This window comes from Coregonus clupeaformis, chromosome 26, assembly GCF_020615455.1.
Source record: "Coregonus clupeaformis isolate EN_2021a chromosome 26, ASM2061545v1, whole genome shotgun sequence".
NCBI lineage: Eukaryota > Metazoa > Chordata > Actinopteri > Salmoniformes > Salmonidae > Coregonus > Coregonus clupeaformis.
The window spans coordinates 36,556,260-36,572,484 of record NC_059217.1 but is presented as its reverse complement, the minus strand read 5'-3'; the positions used below and the strand labels follow the sequence as shown (position 1 = coordinate 36,572,484).

Sequence of the window (16,225 nt, the reverse complement as noted above, 5' to 3'; positions counted from 1 at the left end):
GGAGGTGAGCTCCATCCACACCAGAGAAACACGCTGCTTTTCTTACCACCTGGACTTAATGCGATACCAGCCGACCAGCAGTGTTATCAGTGTTAACCACCTTACAGTATCTACAGAGACGATAGAGGAGACAACACAACATAAGGAACAGATGTGTTGATGTTCTTCCTGTACTTTTTTGACCAACAAACATTAACCTGAACAACAACCCTAGCAACAAATCAAAACAACCCCAAGATAAGTCAAAGAGGCCAAAAAAGTTAATCAATCCAAAGTCAAAAAGGTTCCTTCCTCCTGTTGTGATCTGACATTGACATTTTATCCAGAGCGACTTACAGTAGTGAGTACATACATTTTCATACTTATTTTCATCTTTGTTCCATTGGCAGTGTTCAGCGCAACTGGAAGAGAGGATCAATACGTGAGAGAGATGATGACTGGAAGTCGCTTTGGATAAAAGCGTCTGCTAAATGGCATATTATTATTATTATTATTGAACCGTACTGCATACACTAAGCTCTTCTCCATTTTGTAAGGACAGACTTTGGCTGAGGATATCAGCTTCAGATTGCTTGCTTCCAGTTAGACTTACAGATCTATTTTAGGCATCTAAATTGAGTATACTTCTCAATGCCTCTTTTCCCTGAAAAACCACAGACAGAGAGGTGCAGGCCGAGCCAGCCAAGCCACAGCAGCCATTACTGGGTTATAAAGACACAGGAGTAAGGCAGAAATCTCCACACGTTTCATACTCAGCTAGTCTCGGAGGAAATGTGCAACAATGGCAGTCTTCTCTGATTTCTTCTACTTTTAGAAGTCGAGGCCAAACGGTCCTGAGGCCTGTTTGATGCAAGTCTTCTATAGTCATGTTACATCGGTTTTTCTTATTAACCTTGTTGAATGTACTTTCATGCCATGCAGTCATATTCATTTCCATTCACGGCATAGAGGATCACTTGACATGACAGAGGCTCGCTTACCCAATGTGTTGGAGGCTCGAGGTCCCTCCTCCCCATGCCTGTGTGCTGCAATAAGGTTACTTACAAGCTTCACTCTGTTGATCTACGTGCGTGTGTGGAGTGGGATTTTTGGAGCAGCGGACAGTTTTTTAGTTTTGTCAAGCAATGAAGAGTTGCCTTCCCTTACTAGTAGTAGCTAGCTGGCAGCCTGGCCAGTTGGCTACAAACATAGCAAGCTAGCTAGCCTTTTTAGCTTCCCACATCTCCATGTGAAATAATCATATATAGATATATAATTTTTTTTAAATAAGCCCTGGCAAATATTCTTATACTTGCCGGTGTAACCTAAAACATTATCCCAGTTTGATATGCTGCTTGTGTATTCATTCCCATATCAGCTAAAAATAGAACGTCATCATGTTTTGGTCATGATGAAAAAAGCACCTGGCTAGCTAGTTGGCTACAGCAGGTTCAAGCATTTCACACACCTTTTGTGATGAAAAACTATACTGCAACACCCTCCGAATCATGATCTCCGTAGAGCTTGGAGTAAGCTATAGGGCTAAACCCCATTCAGAGCACCCCTGCCCTACTGAGCACCCCCTGCCGACACTATAATGTAGGGTCATCAGCATCACAACAGAAGTGTGAGAGAGAGAGGTGAGCAGCTTCTGGGCCTAGCCCCCTCTGGTCCAGTATTCCACTTGAAGTAATCACTGATTTGACAAGATCAGATAGGTGACTGCAAGGTTTCCACCACACATTTACATTTTAGTCATTTAGCAGACGCTCTTATCCAGAGCGACTTACAGTTAGTGAGTGCATACATTTTTATTTTATTTTCATACTGGAATCGAACCCACAACCCTGGCGTTGCAAATGCCATGCTCTACCAACTGAGCTACATCCCTGCCGGCCATTCCCTCCCCTACCCTGGACGACGCTAGGCCAATTGTGCGCCGCCCCATGGGTCTCCCGGTCGCAGCCGGCTACGACAGAGCCTGAATTCGAACCAGGATCTCTAGTGGCACAGCTAGCACTGCGATGCAGTGCCTTAGACCACTGCGCCACTCGGGAGACACCTTGTTCACCTATCCAATCACATCAGGGAGGAAGGATTTTTCAAGTACTCAAACAAAGTCAGGATTTCATTGTGCAGTCTTTTCTAACAGGCTCTAGTTATTAATTTTTTTTATTTAACCTTTATTTAACTAGGCAAGTCAGTTAAGAACAAATTCTTATTTACAATGACGGCCAAACCCGGACGACGCTGGGCCAATTGTGCGCCGCCCTATGGGACTCCCAATCACGGCTGGATTGTGATACAGCCTGAAATCGAACCAGGGTCAGTAGTGACGCCTCTAGCACTCCGATGCAGTGCCTTAGACCGCTGCGCCACTCGGGAGTTATCCTCACCATACATCCCCTGACATGAATTTACCCACTTCAACCTCTATGTAACAGCCTGTGTTCACACCTGCCTCTGTATTCAGCCGTTTCACTATTGAGGAAACAAGGTTGGGTAATGTGCTTTCTTCCCTGTGAGCTGAGAACTAGGCATATGCCTACTTATTAACTTCATATAGTCTCTCTTTTGTTATTCTTCCTCAAACATCACGTAACTGGAAAATCCCCTTGAAGGTCATAAAAGTTAACTTTTAAAGGTGGTACGTGTAGGTAGGCTACATGCATCAACCAATTTCAATCGCTGTGGTATTCTAGAGTAAATTAAATTAGGTAAGGGCATGAAGAAGAACTTGTCGTTACCCGTTAGGTTTCACAGATTGTTATCCGCTACTGTAATGTAGGACTGACCCCATTTAGTCAACTGGTTGATTGTCTGGTTGATATCTACATAGGCGTACAGAGGCCCATTATCAGCAACCATCAGTCCTGTGTTCCAATGGCACGTTGTGTTTGCTAATCCAAGTTTATCATTTTAAAAGGCTAATTGATCATTAGAAAACCCTTTTGCAATTATGTTAGCACAGCTGAAAACTGTTGTGCTGATTTAAAGAAGCAATACAACTGGCCTTCTTGAGACTAGTTGAGTATCTGGAGCATCAGCAATTGTGGGTTTGATTACAGGCTCAAAATGGTCAGAAACAAATAACTTTCTTCATAAACTCGTCAGTCTATTCTTGTTCTGAGAAATGAAGGCTATTCCATGCGACCTCATTGAAATCTGAAAGCGGCATCCCATAGCAAAATGAGTTTGACACCCCTGCAGTAGAGGGTTGTCTTAAAAGTCCTCAAAAATTAAAAGTTGGCAGTGAATGTTCTAGACATTGTCTGTACATGTAAAGGTAGTTTCCTCTGTCTTTCAGTGTGTGTGTGGAATGGGAAGGCACAGATGTACGCTTCTGATTGGCTTCTGCTGAAAACACTGTTTATGGCCATCAGAGCCATACTGTTCTTACTCGGTTCCTCCTGATTGTGGACCGCCGCCAGTCTTCCAAGAATTAGGATCTGTGAGTGGGAAGGAAAGCGAAAGGCTAGAGCCAAGAACACATTGGAGGGGGGGTTATATTGTGTTTAGACAGGTTGTGGAGTGGAGAGTGTGGGAAGAGAGGGGAGGGAGAAGGGGGTGGATGGCGGAAATTAAGGTCAACAGAGGCGCAATAAATTCAGGGCGCCAAGTGAAAACTCCCCTGTCCTCAAACAAACCCAAACTGAAGTAAGACTGCAAAAAGAGAGGGAGAGAGCGAGGGAATTAAATGGAAATGTAGAGGAAGGGAAATAATGAAGAGGGAGCGAGGAATTAAGCGGTTGGAATGCTAATCGTGTTCTAAAGTGGGACAAGTCAGAGCTCAGTAAAAAACCCAAGATGTTAAACCCAGAACACTTGACTGCCATGAAGAGGGACGCCAGAAAATAGGAAAACAAACTTAATGCTACTCTGTGCCGTAATGGTCTTTCCGTCAATTGAGCCAGGCCTGCATTGTCCTTTTCACTAGCCTATTAACCCATTCAACCTTTAACCCCTAGATAGGCTGTATTAGTGGACAAGATTTTTGGGTGAGGGGAGGGAGGCGAAGGGTTACGGCCCTGGAAGTGTAGTGGGAGTGTGAAATGACAGTCCCCTGCTAAAAATAGTGCTGGAAGTACATGGCGCTGCGGGCGGCTAACTGTGTGGTAACTGGCCCTAACGGCAGGTCAGGAGTCATGCTCTGGGTCAGGTACTGGAACAGAAAGTTGTCTGTACTGACGCTGGGTGCACGAAACCACCCATCTGCAATGTAATACTTTAGTTGCTAGCTGTAGTCCCTGCATTGATGAAGAGTTCTAAAAAGTTCCTCTCAGTCGTCAGTGAATGTCCCTGTGAATTGTTCTAACCTGTCCCCTTTCTCTTCCCTTCCCCTACAGGAAGTCTAAGACGAAGCCCAATGGGAAGAAGCCGCAAGCGGAAGAGAAGAAGCAGTATCTGGAGGCGGAGTTCACAAAAGTACGCGTGGTCGACTTCGACCTCAAAGAGCTGGTGCTGCTGCCCAGGGAGATAGACCTCAACGAATGGCTCGCCAGCAACAGTGAGTTACCAGCAGCTAATGACATTGTTAAAACATATTTGGGTCGTGTTGAGGTTCCACTAGTCTGTCCAGACACAAGATAACGCTTCCAGAAAAGCTAAACACCCTACAGATTTACTTAAATATTACCCCGGTACTCAGGCATCTGAATTTCTGCCTTGTCAGTGTCTTTGGATGTGTATTCAATAACAGCACTGCAGCTTAATCCTCAAGAAGTTTAGCTCCAGGTGCAGCTCCTTACGTTATATAATGACTCTATAAGAACAACAGTATCTCAGGGCTACCAATCATCTCAGAGGTTCCAATCATCTCAGGCATCTCCATCTTAGACTCTTCCAGAGGAGATGTCTGAACCCCTGTAATGCCCTGCAGGATGAAACGACTAAATCCTCCATTGACAATCCACTGCCTGTTCTATACAGTGTTTTATCTAGTGCCTTCTCCTATTATCATAAACATTATACTATACAAGAATATCTGCTGTTGATAGTTTACAGGCATCTTAGGCATCTTCTCTGGGGGTTTGTAAGTCCTGTAACACCACGTGTTCTCAGTGTGGGTTGTTTTATCAGCCTGTGTTGAGGAACAGCCTTATGTAAAATCTAATGGAACACGTTTGAGCCTGTGAAGAGAAACAGACATGTGTAAAAACAAAATGGAATTCGTTTTAGCCTGCGTTGAGAAACAACCTTATGTAAAATCTAATGGAACGCGTTTGAGCCTGTGAAGAGAAACAGACGTGTGTAAAAACAAAATGGAATTCGTTTTAGCCTGCGTTGAGAAACAGCCTTATGTTAAAACAAAATGGAATGCATTTTAGCCTGTGAAAAGAAACAGACTTATTATGTAAAACAAATGGAACACGTTTTAGCCTGCGAAGGTATTTTTCGGCATGAAATCAGGGAGTTACGCAACTAGGCCAAGCCCCGTCCGTATCGACCACTAATAGAATTAGCCTTTGAACTCAAACGGCACTCGTCTTGGGAAGAATGTTTTTGACTTCAGACACTTTTTATGTGAACTGTCTGTTAACAACGTTGTATGCTATGTACATTTGGCCACAAACATTTCCCAAAGAAGAAGCCTGAGAAACATACAAAGAAGTTGCAAAAATAGTGGTAATGAATGGAGCCAACAGTTCAGTTACCTGCCAATACCTCCAACCTCCTCCCCCTCTCCGTCTTATACCTGGGGCAGAACTGTACAGTTCAAAGTGTTGCATATGGCGTGAAATATAGTGAAGATTACCAAAGCTGTGGCTCCCCAGGGTCGGGATTGTTGTCCCATTCACTGTAAACATTACACTGCAGAATTATTGTGTTCAAGAACAGTACTTACTTGGATCAAATAGCATATCAAATACTTCAAAGTAGCAGCCTAAATATTTGAAAGCATTTGATGTACAGTTGAAGTCGGAAGTTTACATACACTTAGGTTGGAGTCATTAAAACTCGTTTTTCAACCACTCCACAAATTTCTTGTTAACAAACTATAGTTTTGGCAAGTCGGTTAGGACATCTACTTTGTGCATGACACAAGTAATTTTTCCAACAATTGTTTACAGACAAATTATTTCACTTATAATTCACTGTATCACAATTCCAGTGGGTCAGAAGTTTACATGCACTAAGTTGACTGTGCTTTTAAACAACTTGGAAAATTCCAGAAAATAATGTCATGGCTTTAGAAGCTTCTGATAGGCTAATTAACATATTTTGAGTCAATTGGAGGTGTACCTGTGGATGTATTTCAAGGCCTACCTTCAAACTCAGTGCCTCTCTGCTTGACATCATGGGAAAATCAAAAGAAATCAGCCAAGACCTCAGAAAAAAAATTGTAGACCTCCACAGGTCTGGTTCATCCTTGGGAGCAATTTCCAAACGCCTGAAGGTACCGCGTTCATCTGTACAAACAATAGTACGCAAGTATAAACACCATGGGACCACGCAGCCGTCATACCACTCAGGAAGGAGACGCGTTCTGTCTCCTAGAGATGAACGTACTTTGGTGCGAAAAGTGCAAATCAATCCCAGAACAACAGCAACGGATGCTGGAGGAAACAGGTACAAAAGTATCTATATCCACAGTAAAACGAGTCTTATATCGACATAATCTGAAAGGCCGCTCAGCAAGGAAGAAGCCACTGCTCCAAAACCGCCATAAAAAAGCCAGACTACGGTTTGCAAATGCACATGGGCAAAAATATCATACTTTTTGGAGAAATGTCCTTTGGTCTGATGAAACAAAAATAGAACTGTTTGGCCATAATGACCATCGTTATGTTTGGAGGAAAAAGGGGGAGCTTGCAAGCCGATGAACACCATCCCAACCGTGAAGCACGGGGGTGGCAGCATCATGCTGTGGGGGTGCTTTGCTGCAGGAGGGACTGGTGCACTTCACAAAATAGATGGCATCATGAGGAAGGAAAATTATGTGGATATATTGAAGCAACATCTCAAGACATCAGTCAGGAAGTTAAAGCTTAGTTGCAAATGGGTCTTCCAAATGGACAATGACCCCAAGCATACTTCCAAAGTTGTGGCAAAATGGCTTAAGGACAACAAAGTCAAGGTATTGGAGTGGCCATCACAAAGCCCTGACCTCAATCCTATAGAACATTTGTGGGCAGAGCTGAAAAAGCATGTGCGAGCAAGGAGGCCTACAAACCTGACTCAGTTACACCAGCTCTGTCAGGAGGAATGGGCCAAAATTCACCCAATTTATTGTGGGAAGCTTGTGGAAGGCTACCCGAAACGTTTGACCCAAGTTAAACAATTTAAAGGCAATGCTACAAAATACTAATTGAGTGTATGTAAACTTCTGACCCACTGGGAATTTATGAAAGAAATAAAAGCTGAAATAAATAATTCTCTCTTCTATTATTCTGACATTTCACATTCTTAAAATAAAGTGGTGATCCTAACTGACCTAAGACAGGGAATTTTGATTAGGATTAAATGTCAGGAATTGTGAAAAACTGAGTTTAAATGTATTTGGATAAGGTGTATGTAAACCTCCGACTTCAACTGTACATATATACGTATATATACACACGTATACATACATTGTAAGTCGCTCTGGATAAGAGCGTCTGCTAAATGATATAAATGTGTGTGTAAAGTTCCGACTTTAACTGTATGTAGGCTATTTGACCGAGGCTAGGCCTTGAGCAGACTGTGGCTATTACTGAGTGTAATAATGAGTGTATTTCTCTTCTCCCTCTTCAGCGACGACCTTCTTCAATCTAATAAACCTGCAGTACAGCACCATCTCAGAGTTCTGCACTGGGGACACCTGTCAAGCCATGACGGCCTGCAACACGTAAGTCACTTCCCCTACCATTGGTTTATTCATCAGTTCTCTGGCCTCCAATTGGGTTATTTATCAGAAGTCTCATATCCCATTGGATAATTTATCAAGGATGCACTGACACAGCAACAGACCATCTGTTGATAGCAGGAGAGCTTTTGACCGCAGGGCTGTACTCCCTGTTCCCTATGTCTTTCTGTTGTTTGTGTTCTCTCTCTATCTCTGTCTGTCTGTCTGTGTGTTCTGTACAGTTGAGAACTGCTGAGTTATCTAATGCTAGTGAGAGAATGTCGGAATATGCAGCGAGTATTCTCCAATCGCATTAGCCTTTCTGAGGTGCCTTGTGTTCCTATCTGGACTGGCGCATAGTGAGGTCTCTGCACTTAGAATACAGTGTTCCTATCTGGACTGGTGCATAGTGAGGTCTCTGCACTTAGAATATAGTGTTCCTATCTGGACTGGTGCATAGTGAGGTCTCTGCACTTAGAATACAGTGTTCCTATCTGGACTGGTGCATAGTGAGGTCTCTGCACTTAGAATACAGTGTTCCTATCTGGACTGGTGCATAGTGAGGTCTCTGCACTTAGAATACAGTGTTCCTATCTGGACTGGTGCATAGTGAGGTCTCTGCACTTAGAATACAGTGTTCCTATCTGGACTGGTGCATAGTGAGGTCTCTGCACTTAGAATATAGTGTTCCTATCTGGACTGGTGCATAGTGAGGTCTCTGCACTTAGAATACAGTGTTCCTATCTGGACTGGTGCATAGTGAGGTCTCTGCACTTAGAATATAGTGTTCCTATCTGGACTGGCACATAGTGAGTTCACAGTGTTCCCAGATAGAGAGCAGAGATCAAACCGTTTTGAGGAGATGATGACATTGGAGATGTGGCCATTTTGTTTCTGTGCGTTCCAATGCCAAGTAAACTAGAAGGGACCATCTAGCTAATAGTTCTGGTCCTTTTGAACATATAGAACGTATTATGTGCGAACACGAGTCATCACTATACCAGCCCTCCTATGATAGTTTAGCTCAGAAGTCCAAACAGGGTCTTAAAATATCACCTTCATCCTTCGTTGTTCATAAAGGAATGCCTTTACTCTGTACAGAGAGCTATCGACTGCTATTGTTTATCTGCCTCCATAAAAAAGCCAGTGCGCACCGCTACAGTAGTAAAAAAGTGTTAAAGACAGTCATAACATGGAGGCCTATTCATCCCTGTCTAGCAGAGTGGAGGAGGTTGACTGTGAGTATTTACCCAATGAGTTGACCGTGTCAGGGCGGGGTGTCTTCATGTGTGAGACCTTCTCTTTGAAAAGAGGCTGCCCTCACCTACACCTACTTATAGGACTGATCCCTCACACATTTAGGCTAAACCATACACATACACACACACACACACACTCACTCACACAGGGAGAAACATGACAGTGACAGAGAAAAAAACGAACAATGGAGAAGCCGTTGAGAAATGACAGATTTATTGTCAGGTGACAAACGTCACAGGGTTGACCCCATTTAACGTTACTGTATTTTTCCACACATGCTGTAACCTTTTTTGCTACTGTGGGTGACCCACACCCTAAACAGTGGGAGAGGCTATCTGATGTTCTGTGTAAAGTATGTGAAGGAACCCTGTATGGTTAAGCCTAATCTTAGGTTACAATACTAGGCTACATGGTAGCAAACAGCAAAATACAGGTGGCTATACAAAGTGTGCAATATTGTAGTGAAGTACATTTCCACTACCCAAACCCCATGAACCCGGAAGCTCCCAGTGTTTCCAAGGAGGGTTGTAGCCGTAGGCTGTAATATCTGTGGAGACCTCCAGTCAGCCAGCCAGCCAGCCAGTCAATCAGTCAGTCAGTCAGTCAGTCAGTCAATCAATCAGCCAGTCAGCCAGCCAGCCAGCCAGTCAGTCAGCCAGTCAGCCAGCCAGTCAGCCAGCCAGTCAGCCAGTCCTCCAGCCAGCCAGTCCAGTCAGCCAGTCCAGCCAGCCAGTCAGCCAGCCAGCCAGCCAGTCCTCCAGCCAGTCAGCCAGCCAGCCAGTCAGTCTAATGGTGTACCACAGTAACAGCACCCCGCCTTTTCCTTCGTCCGCCTGGCAGGAACACACCCATCCCACAACTGAGACACACAGTCACAGTCCATGCCCCCTTGCCCCAGGCATTGTGAAGCTATTTTAGGGGGAACTTTCCATGAGCAATGGGAACTGGTCCATTTGGTAGTTATCTAAGCCCATTTTCTGTGGGTGAGTGAATGGGCGGGTTGGTGTGTGGGTGTGTTTTTTGGTGGGCTGTGTCAGTCTTTGTAAGCGTGTCTGTTTTGGGGTAGGTGGGTGTATGTCAGTCTGTGTTTTGGGGTAGGTGGGTGTATGTCAGTCTGTGTTTTGGGGTAGGTGGGTGTATGTCAGTCTGTGTTTTGGGGTAGGTGGGTGTATGTCAGTCTGTGTTTTGGGGTAGGTGGGTGTATGTCAGTCTGTGTTTTGGGGTAGGTGGGTGTATGTCAGTCTGTGTTTTGGGGTAGGTGGGTGTATGTCAGTCTGTGTTTTGGGGGTAGGTGGGTGTATGTCAGTCTGTGTTTTGGGGTAGGTGGGTGTATGTCAGTCTGTGTTTTGGGGTAGGTGGGTGTATGTCAGTCTGTGTTTTGGGGTAGGTGGGTGTATGTCAGTCTGTGTTTTGGGGAATGTGGGTGTATGTCAGTCTGTGTTTTGGGGTAGGTGGGTGTATGTCAGTCTGTGTTTTGGGGTAGGTGGGTGTATGTCAGTCTGTGTTTTGGGGTAGGTGGGTGTATGTCAGTCTGTGTTTTGGGGTAGGTGGGTGTATGTCAGTCTGTTTTGGGGTAGGTGGGTGTATGTCAGTCTGTGTTTTGGGGTAGGTGGGTGTATGTCAGTCTGTGTTTTGGGGTAGGTGGGTGTATGTCAGTGTGTTTTGGGGTAGGTGGGTGTATGTGTGTATTAGCCTAGTGAGTGTTAGTGCTGTAATCTCCTCAGTGTGGAGTCCTTGACCTGGGCCTGGTCCTCTGGTCAGTAGGTCCTCAGTGTGGAGTCCTTGACCTGGGCCTGGTCCTGTGGTCAGTAGGTCCTCAGTGTGGAGTCCTTGACCTGGGCCTGGTCCTGTGGTCAGTAGGTCCTCAGTGTGGAGTCCTTGACCTGGTCCTGGTCCTGTGGTCAGTAGGTCCTCAGTGTGGAGTCCTTGACCTGGGCCTGGTCCTGTTGTCAGTAGGTCCTCACTGTGGAGTCCTTGACCTGGGCCTGGTCCTCTGGTCAGTAGGTCCTCAGTGTGGAGTCCTTGACCTGGGCCTGGTCCTGTGGTCAGTAGGTCCTCAGTGTGAAGTCCTTGACCTGGGCCTGGTCCTGTTGTCAGTAGGTCCTCAGTGTGGAGTCCTTGACCTGGGCCTGGTCCTCTGGTCAGTAGGTCCTCAGTGTGGAGTCCTTGACCTGGGCCTGGTCCTGTGGTCAGTAGGTCCTCAGTGTGGAGTCCTTGACCTGGGCCTGGTCCTCTGGTCAGTAGGTCCTCAGTGTGGAGTCCTTGACCTGGGCCTGGTCCTCTGGTCAGTAGGTCCTCAGTGTGGAGTCCTTGACCTGGGCCTGGTCCTGTGGTCAGTAGGTCCTCAGTGTGGAGTCCTTGACCTGGGCCTGGTCCTCTGGTCAGTAGGTCCTCAGTGTGGAGTCCTTGACCTGGGCCTGGTCCTGTGGTCAGTAGGTCCTCAGTGTGGAGTCCTTGACCTGGGCCTGGTCCTCTGGTCAGTAGGTCCTCAGTGTGGAGTCCTTGACCTGGGCCTGGTCCTGTGGTCAGTAGGTCCTCAGTGTGGAGTCCTTGACCTGGGCCTGGTCCTGTGGTCAGTAGGTCCTCAGTGTGAAGTCCTTGACCTGGGCCTGGTCCTCTGGTCAGTAGGTCCTCAGTGTGGAGTCCTTGACCTGGGCCTGGTCCTGTGGTCAGTAGGTCCTCAGTGTGAAGTCCTTGACCTGGGCCTGGTCCTGTTGTCAGTAGGTCCTCACTGTGGAGTCCTTGACCTGGGCCTGGTCCTCTGGTCAGTAGGTCCTCAGTGTGGAGTCCTTGACCTGGGCCTGGTCCTGTGGTCAGTAGGTCCTCAGTGTGAAGTCCTTGACCTGGGCCTGGTCCTGTTGTCAGTAGGTCCTCAGTGTGAAGTCCCTGGCCTGGCGCTGGTCCTGGTGTTGTGCCTGGTGCTTGTCCTGTGGTCAGTAAGTTCCTCCTACAGTTATGTGGACGCTGTACATTCTTCAGGATTTGTAATGTCTGCTCCGCTGCCTCTCAGACCACGCAGTGAGCAAAATTGGTTGAAAGACATATTTCCAACATATTTTCAACCAAAAATATGTCTTCTCGCCATCTTTTCAACGTCTTGTGCTCATAGGGATTCTGCTACTCCAGGCTCCGACTAAGGCTCACTACTCCACCCACCCTTGACCTCTACTGCGTTCTAGCTAGCTTTGAGATTCAGTCAGACCATTGTTTACAAGCTTATTAGCCTTGTAGCTTGACCTTGGTAGATCCTACAGACCTTGCTAGCTCTGCTCTAGGGCTCATTTGGTGCCTGTGCTAGATCAAAGCCAGCCTGTCAGCTACCATACCCTGCTAGCTTCATTAGCTAATAGCTTATCCTACTGTTAGCTCTGTTTCCCTGTCGCTTTAGCCATGCTAGCTTTGACCTTGCTAACTCCTAGATGGGCCTTCCCTGTGAGTTCTGTTATTTGACTCGTGTGGTGCCTGTGGTAATGTGTTCTGTAGTTTATGACCCCTTTTAGCTCTCATGCCCAGCCTAGCGTCACTATCCCACTGCTAGCTATAGTACAGTATTCCCTGGTCGCCTGTGTCATGCTAGCCATGCTAGCTTTGTTTGGCGACTTCACTGACTAGCCATTTGACCTTGCTAACTCATGATACCCCGTGGCTAGCCCTGAGGGGCGGCCTTCAGTTACAGCCACCGTCTAACTGGGTCACCCCTCTCCGGAAATGTTTGACTGGTCAGAGTGAGCGGCCGTGCGACTGGGGGATCAGTGTCATGTTACTCTGAGACTGCAGGGAATTCGGCCCAATCAGGAAATGGAAGGGCCAGGGCAGGGGGTTCACTAAGTCCACTGGAATGAAAATATGCAAACATGTCTATTTTAGGAGGTGGTGGGGTTGGCTGGGCTGGAGGCTGTCTGGCAGGTCCACACTAGGGATGTGACAAATGGACATTATTTTTTGTATCAGTTTTCCGTTAAAACAAAATAACATTTTAATGAAATCGTATTGTTTGGTATGACCACAAGGGGGCAATTAAGTTCTATCGTAGTCATACAGTAGGCTTAGGCATTTTGAATCTGTTTTATGGCTTCCCGAACAGGCAGGTGAAATTTTGTCCCGAAGACGACCGCTACTTCACATTGACTCGTGTTCCTTCCATTGGTTATGTGCACTAGCGACTCACAACAAAATAAAAAACCTAGCCAAGTGATCACAGTTCTTCTCTCTACATTTTCATTTTTCCTCTGTTACATTTCTCACTCAATTTCGATCCGACCGCTCCCTCTACACACACAGGCGCGTGCTGCGCACCCAAGCTTCCATTAGGCCTACAGAAATGACTGCCTATAAAAACGGATCTAAGTGACTGGATACATAAACAAAACTGTAGACAAGCTACATTCCTTGTCAAATCACGGCAGCTCTGTCACGGATTCAAAATGGACTTGTTGATTAAAGAAGGGGTATATGTGTTCCAACCATGAGCTGCAGTTTTGGAATAATATATTATTATTATTAACAAACCTAGACAGGTTCCAGACTGAAATATGTTTTGTTGAAGGCAGATAGCATATTCATTAGGCTAGGGGCCTACTTTGTTTCATGTTTAACAAAAGCCTGCCCACCTAGTTTGAATTTTCATCTAGTTTAAGCTCACAGGGCAAAAGAAAACACGCGCCAAATGCGGCTATCTACTGGTTAAAAAGCAAATAATATTCGCTTTCTAATGCTTGTAATTATATGTCCGAACTCCCATTAGAAAGGGATTAACACCCTGTTGAAACGGGAGCGATGTTTCCCCTATATGCATTTAGCAGCGGCGCACCACCACTGATAAATCGTGGCCAGCACAACAACAAAAAAAAGAGAATCTTTGAGAACTAATAATCACCAAAATAATAGAATCTACAATTTTAAAAATGTCTTGGCATGGGGCCCCCATTGATTTTGTTATGTTTGAGTCACTCAGATGGCATAAGAACAAGGCATAAGTCATGGTTAAATGTGTGTAATTGAAGGAAATTAGCTTTAAAACTGCAATTCTTAACGTTAATGATTAACGACACACCCCTAGTCCGCACGAACACACAGTTCAGTCATTCATCACGTTGGGTTAAAAGGACTTTTGGTCTCGTTTCGAGATGGGGAAATGCTGTGAATGTGGGGGCTCTCAAGTAGGCCTAGTGTCTTTCATCTTTCAACACGATGAAGTATGATTCAGCCATTTTGAGTTTTTGGAAAAGCACACCTTGCAGTGTAAGGAAGCTGCCTCAGTTCGTACATATCCTTTACCAAATATGATTAATAATATGAGATGTAGGTAGTGATTGAACCTACCAGGTTGTTCCTGTTAAAGATCAGACGACTTGTCAGCAATAATTTACTAGATTAAGTAATAATATCCTAGATCTTGTACATTTCAAGTGCATGTATGTACACATTAGTATTTGTATTTTGTATTTATTAGGGATCTCCATTAGCTGCTGCCGAGGCAACAGCTACTCTTCCTGGGATCCAAACATATTAAAGCACTTACATTACATATAAAACAAAAGATAAAACAGTACATCATATAACATTATTACACCACTACATATCCACAATACAAAATGTTTAATACCACCATACAACAATATCACAATGTGTGCATATGCATGTGTTTGTACCTTTTTGTGTGTGTCTCTTCACAGTCTCCTTTGTTCCATAAGGTGTATTTTTACATGGAAAAATAACCCACTCTCTTTCTTTCTGTTTGTGTCCAGAATATACTACTGGTATGACGAGAGGGGGAAGAAGACTAAGTGCACTGCCCCTCAGTACGTCGACTTCGTCATGAGTCTGGTGCAGAAGCTGGTCACAGAAGAGGAAAACTTCCCTACGAAATATGGTGAGTTGAGCTCTGGTCCGCTCCAGACACGCAGAGCCTCACTGTGGTCAGTCTGCAGCACTGTAGCCTCTTCTCCTCTGACGTCACACTGAAGCTGGGACTTTGTGAACTGTGCCCCTGCTGCCCTCTAATGTCTCAAGTAGTAGAAGTCTTGAATGTTTTTGGCACTTTAGAACTGTCTTGGCATTGTGATAATAGCTTGGCAATGCCAAACCAACTAAAAGAGACCACATTATTTTTAACCATGCTCTTCCCCCTCTTCTCTCTTCTCTCTCTCCGTGCAGGCAAAGAGTTCCCCAACTCGTTTGACTCTTTGGTAAAGAAGATTTGCCGGTACCTCTTCCATGTGCTGGCTCACCTCTACTGGGCTCACTTTAAGGAGACAGTGGCCCTGGACCTGCAGGGCCACTTGAACACTCTGTACGCACATTTCATTGTTTTCGTAAGGGAATTCAACCTAGTCGACCCCAAGGAGACCTGTATCATGGACGACCTGTCCGAAATCCTCTGCGCCCCCGCGCCCCCCACCCCAGCGCCCGCCGCCCCTTCCTCCCCCACATCAGCTCCCTCCCCCTCCTCACACAACCACATGACGGAGAGATGAGCAGGGGTTGCCGCGACAAGCAGCCCCGGGAAGAAGACGGTAGAAGATTAAGATAGAGAAGAGATGGAAACGTTCCTGGTCCCCTTCCTAGACCTCAGGCTCCAGCAGCAGGACTTAGAGACCTTCCACTAACATGATATTTCACTGACACCAACAGGAAGGAAGGAAGGAAGGAAGGAAGGAAGGAAGGAAGGAAGGAAGGAAGGAAGGAAGGAAGGAAGGAAGGAAGGAAGGAAGGAAGGAAGGAAGGAAGGAAGGAAGGAAGGAAGGAAGGAAGGAAGGAAGGAAGGAAGGAAGGTGGTGTTTTTTGTAGGGGGGGTGTTGTCACGCCAACAGGAATTGGCGTGAGCGTGTTCCTTCCAGGGGCAAATCCCTCCCATCTACTCTGCAATTTAAACTAGGAACAAATATGTAATGTTTTATTTTAATTTTGGTTTTATTTTACTTTTATTTTATTATGTTGGAAAAGTTTTATTCAGTTTTATGTGTTTTTTATTTTTCTCATTTGGGACAGTGTTTCTGTTTGCCCTTCCTTCCTTCTGTCCTCTGCCTAAAGTACAGTTCAGGATGGTGACTGCTTTGCTTGAACATACTATTGTACAGTGTTGTTATTGTGTGGAGAAAAGCTGACTCAAAGATAAGTATTGGCTCTTCGCTCCTGTGTAGTGGTGGGAGGATTGAAGGG

General features: G+C 45.5%; 1 protein-coding gene across 4 annotated transcripts in view; it reads left to right on the top strand.

Moving 5' to 3' along the window:
- The window catches only part of mob2a (MOB kinase activator 2a), a 96,524-nt gene extending 80,756 nt beyond the window's left edge, over window positions 1-15,768 (top strand). For all 4 annotated transcript variants that reach the window (XM_041849746.2, XM_041849744.2, XM_041849745.2 and 1 more), the window contains exons 2-5: window positions 4,326-4,486; window positions 7,714-7,807; window positions 14,812-14,936; window positions 15,221-15,768. In XM_041849746.2, the coding sequence (XP_041705680.1) occupies window positions 4,326-4,486; window positions 7,714-7,807; window positions 14,812-14,936; window positions 15,221-15,540 (700 nt within the window). In that variant the 3' untranslated portion in view covers window positions 15,541-15,768. The remainder of the gene's footprint in view (window positions 1-4,325; window positions 4,487-7,713; window positions 7,808-14,811; window positions 14,937-15,220) is intronic.
- The last annotated feature ends 457 nt before the right edge of the window (window positions 15,769-16,225 follow it).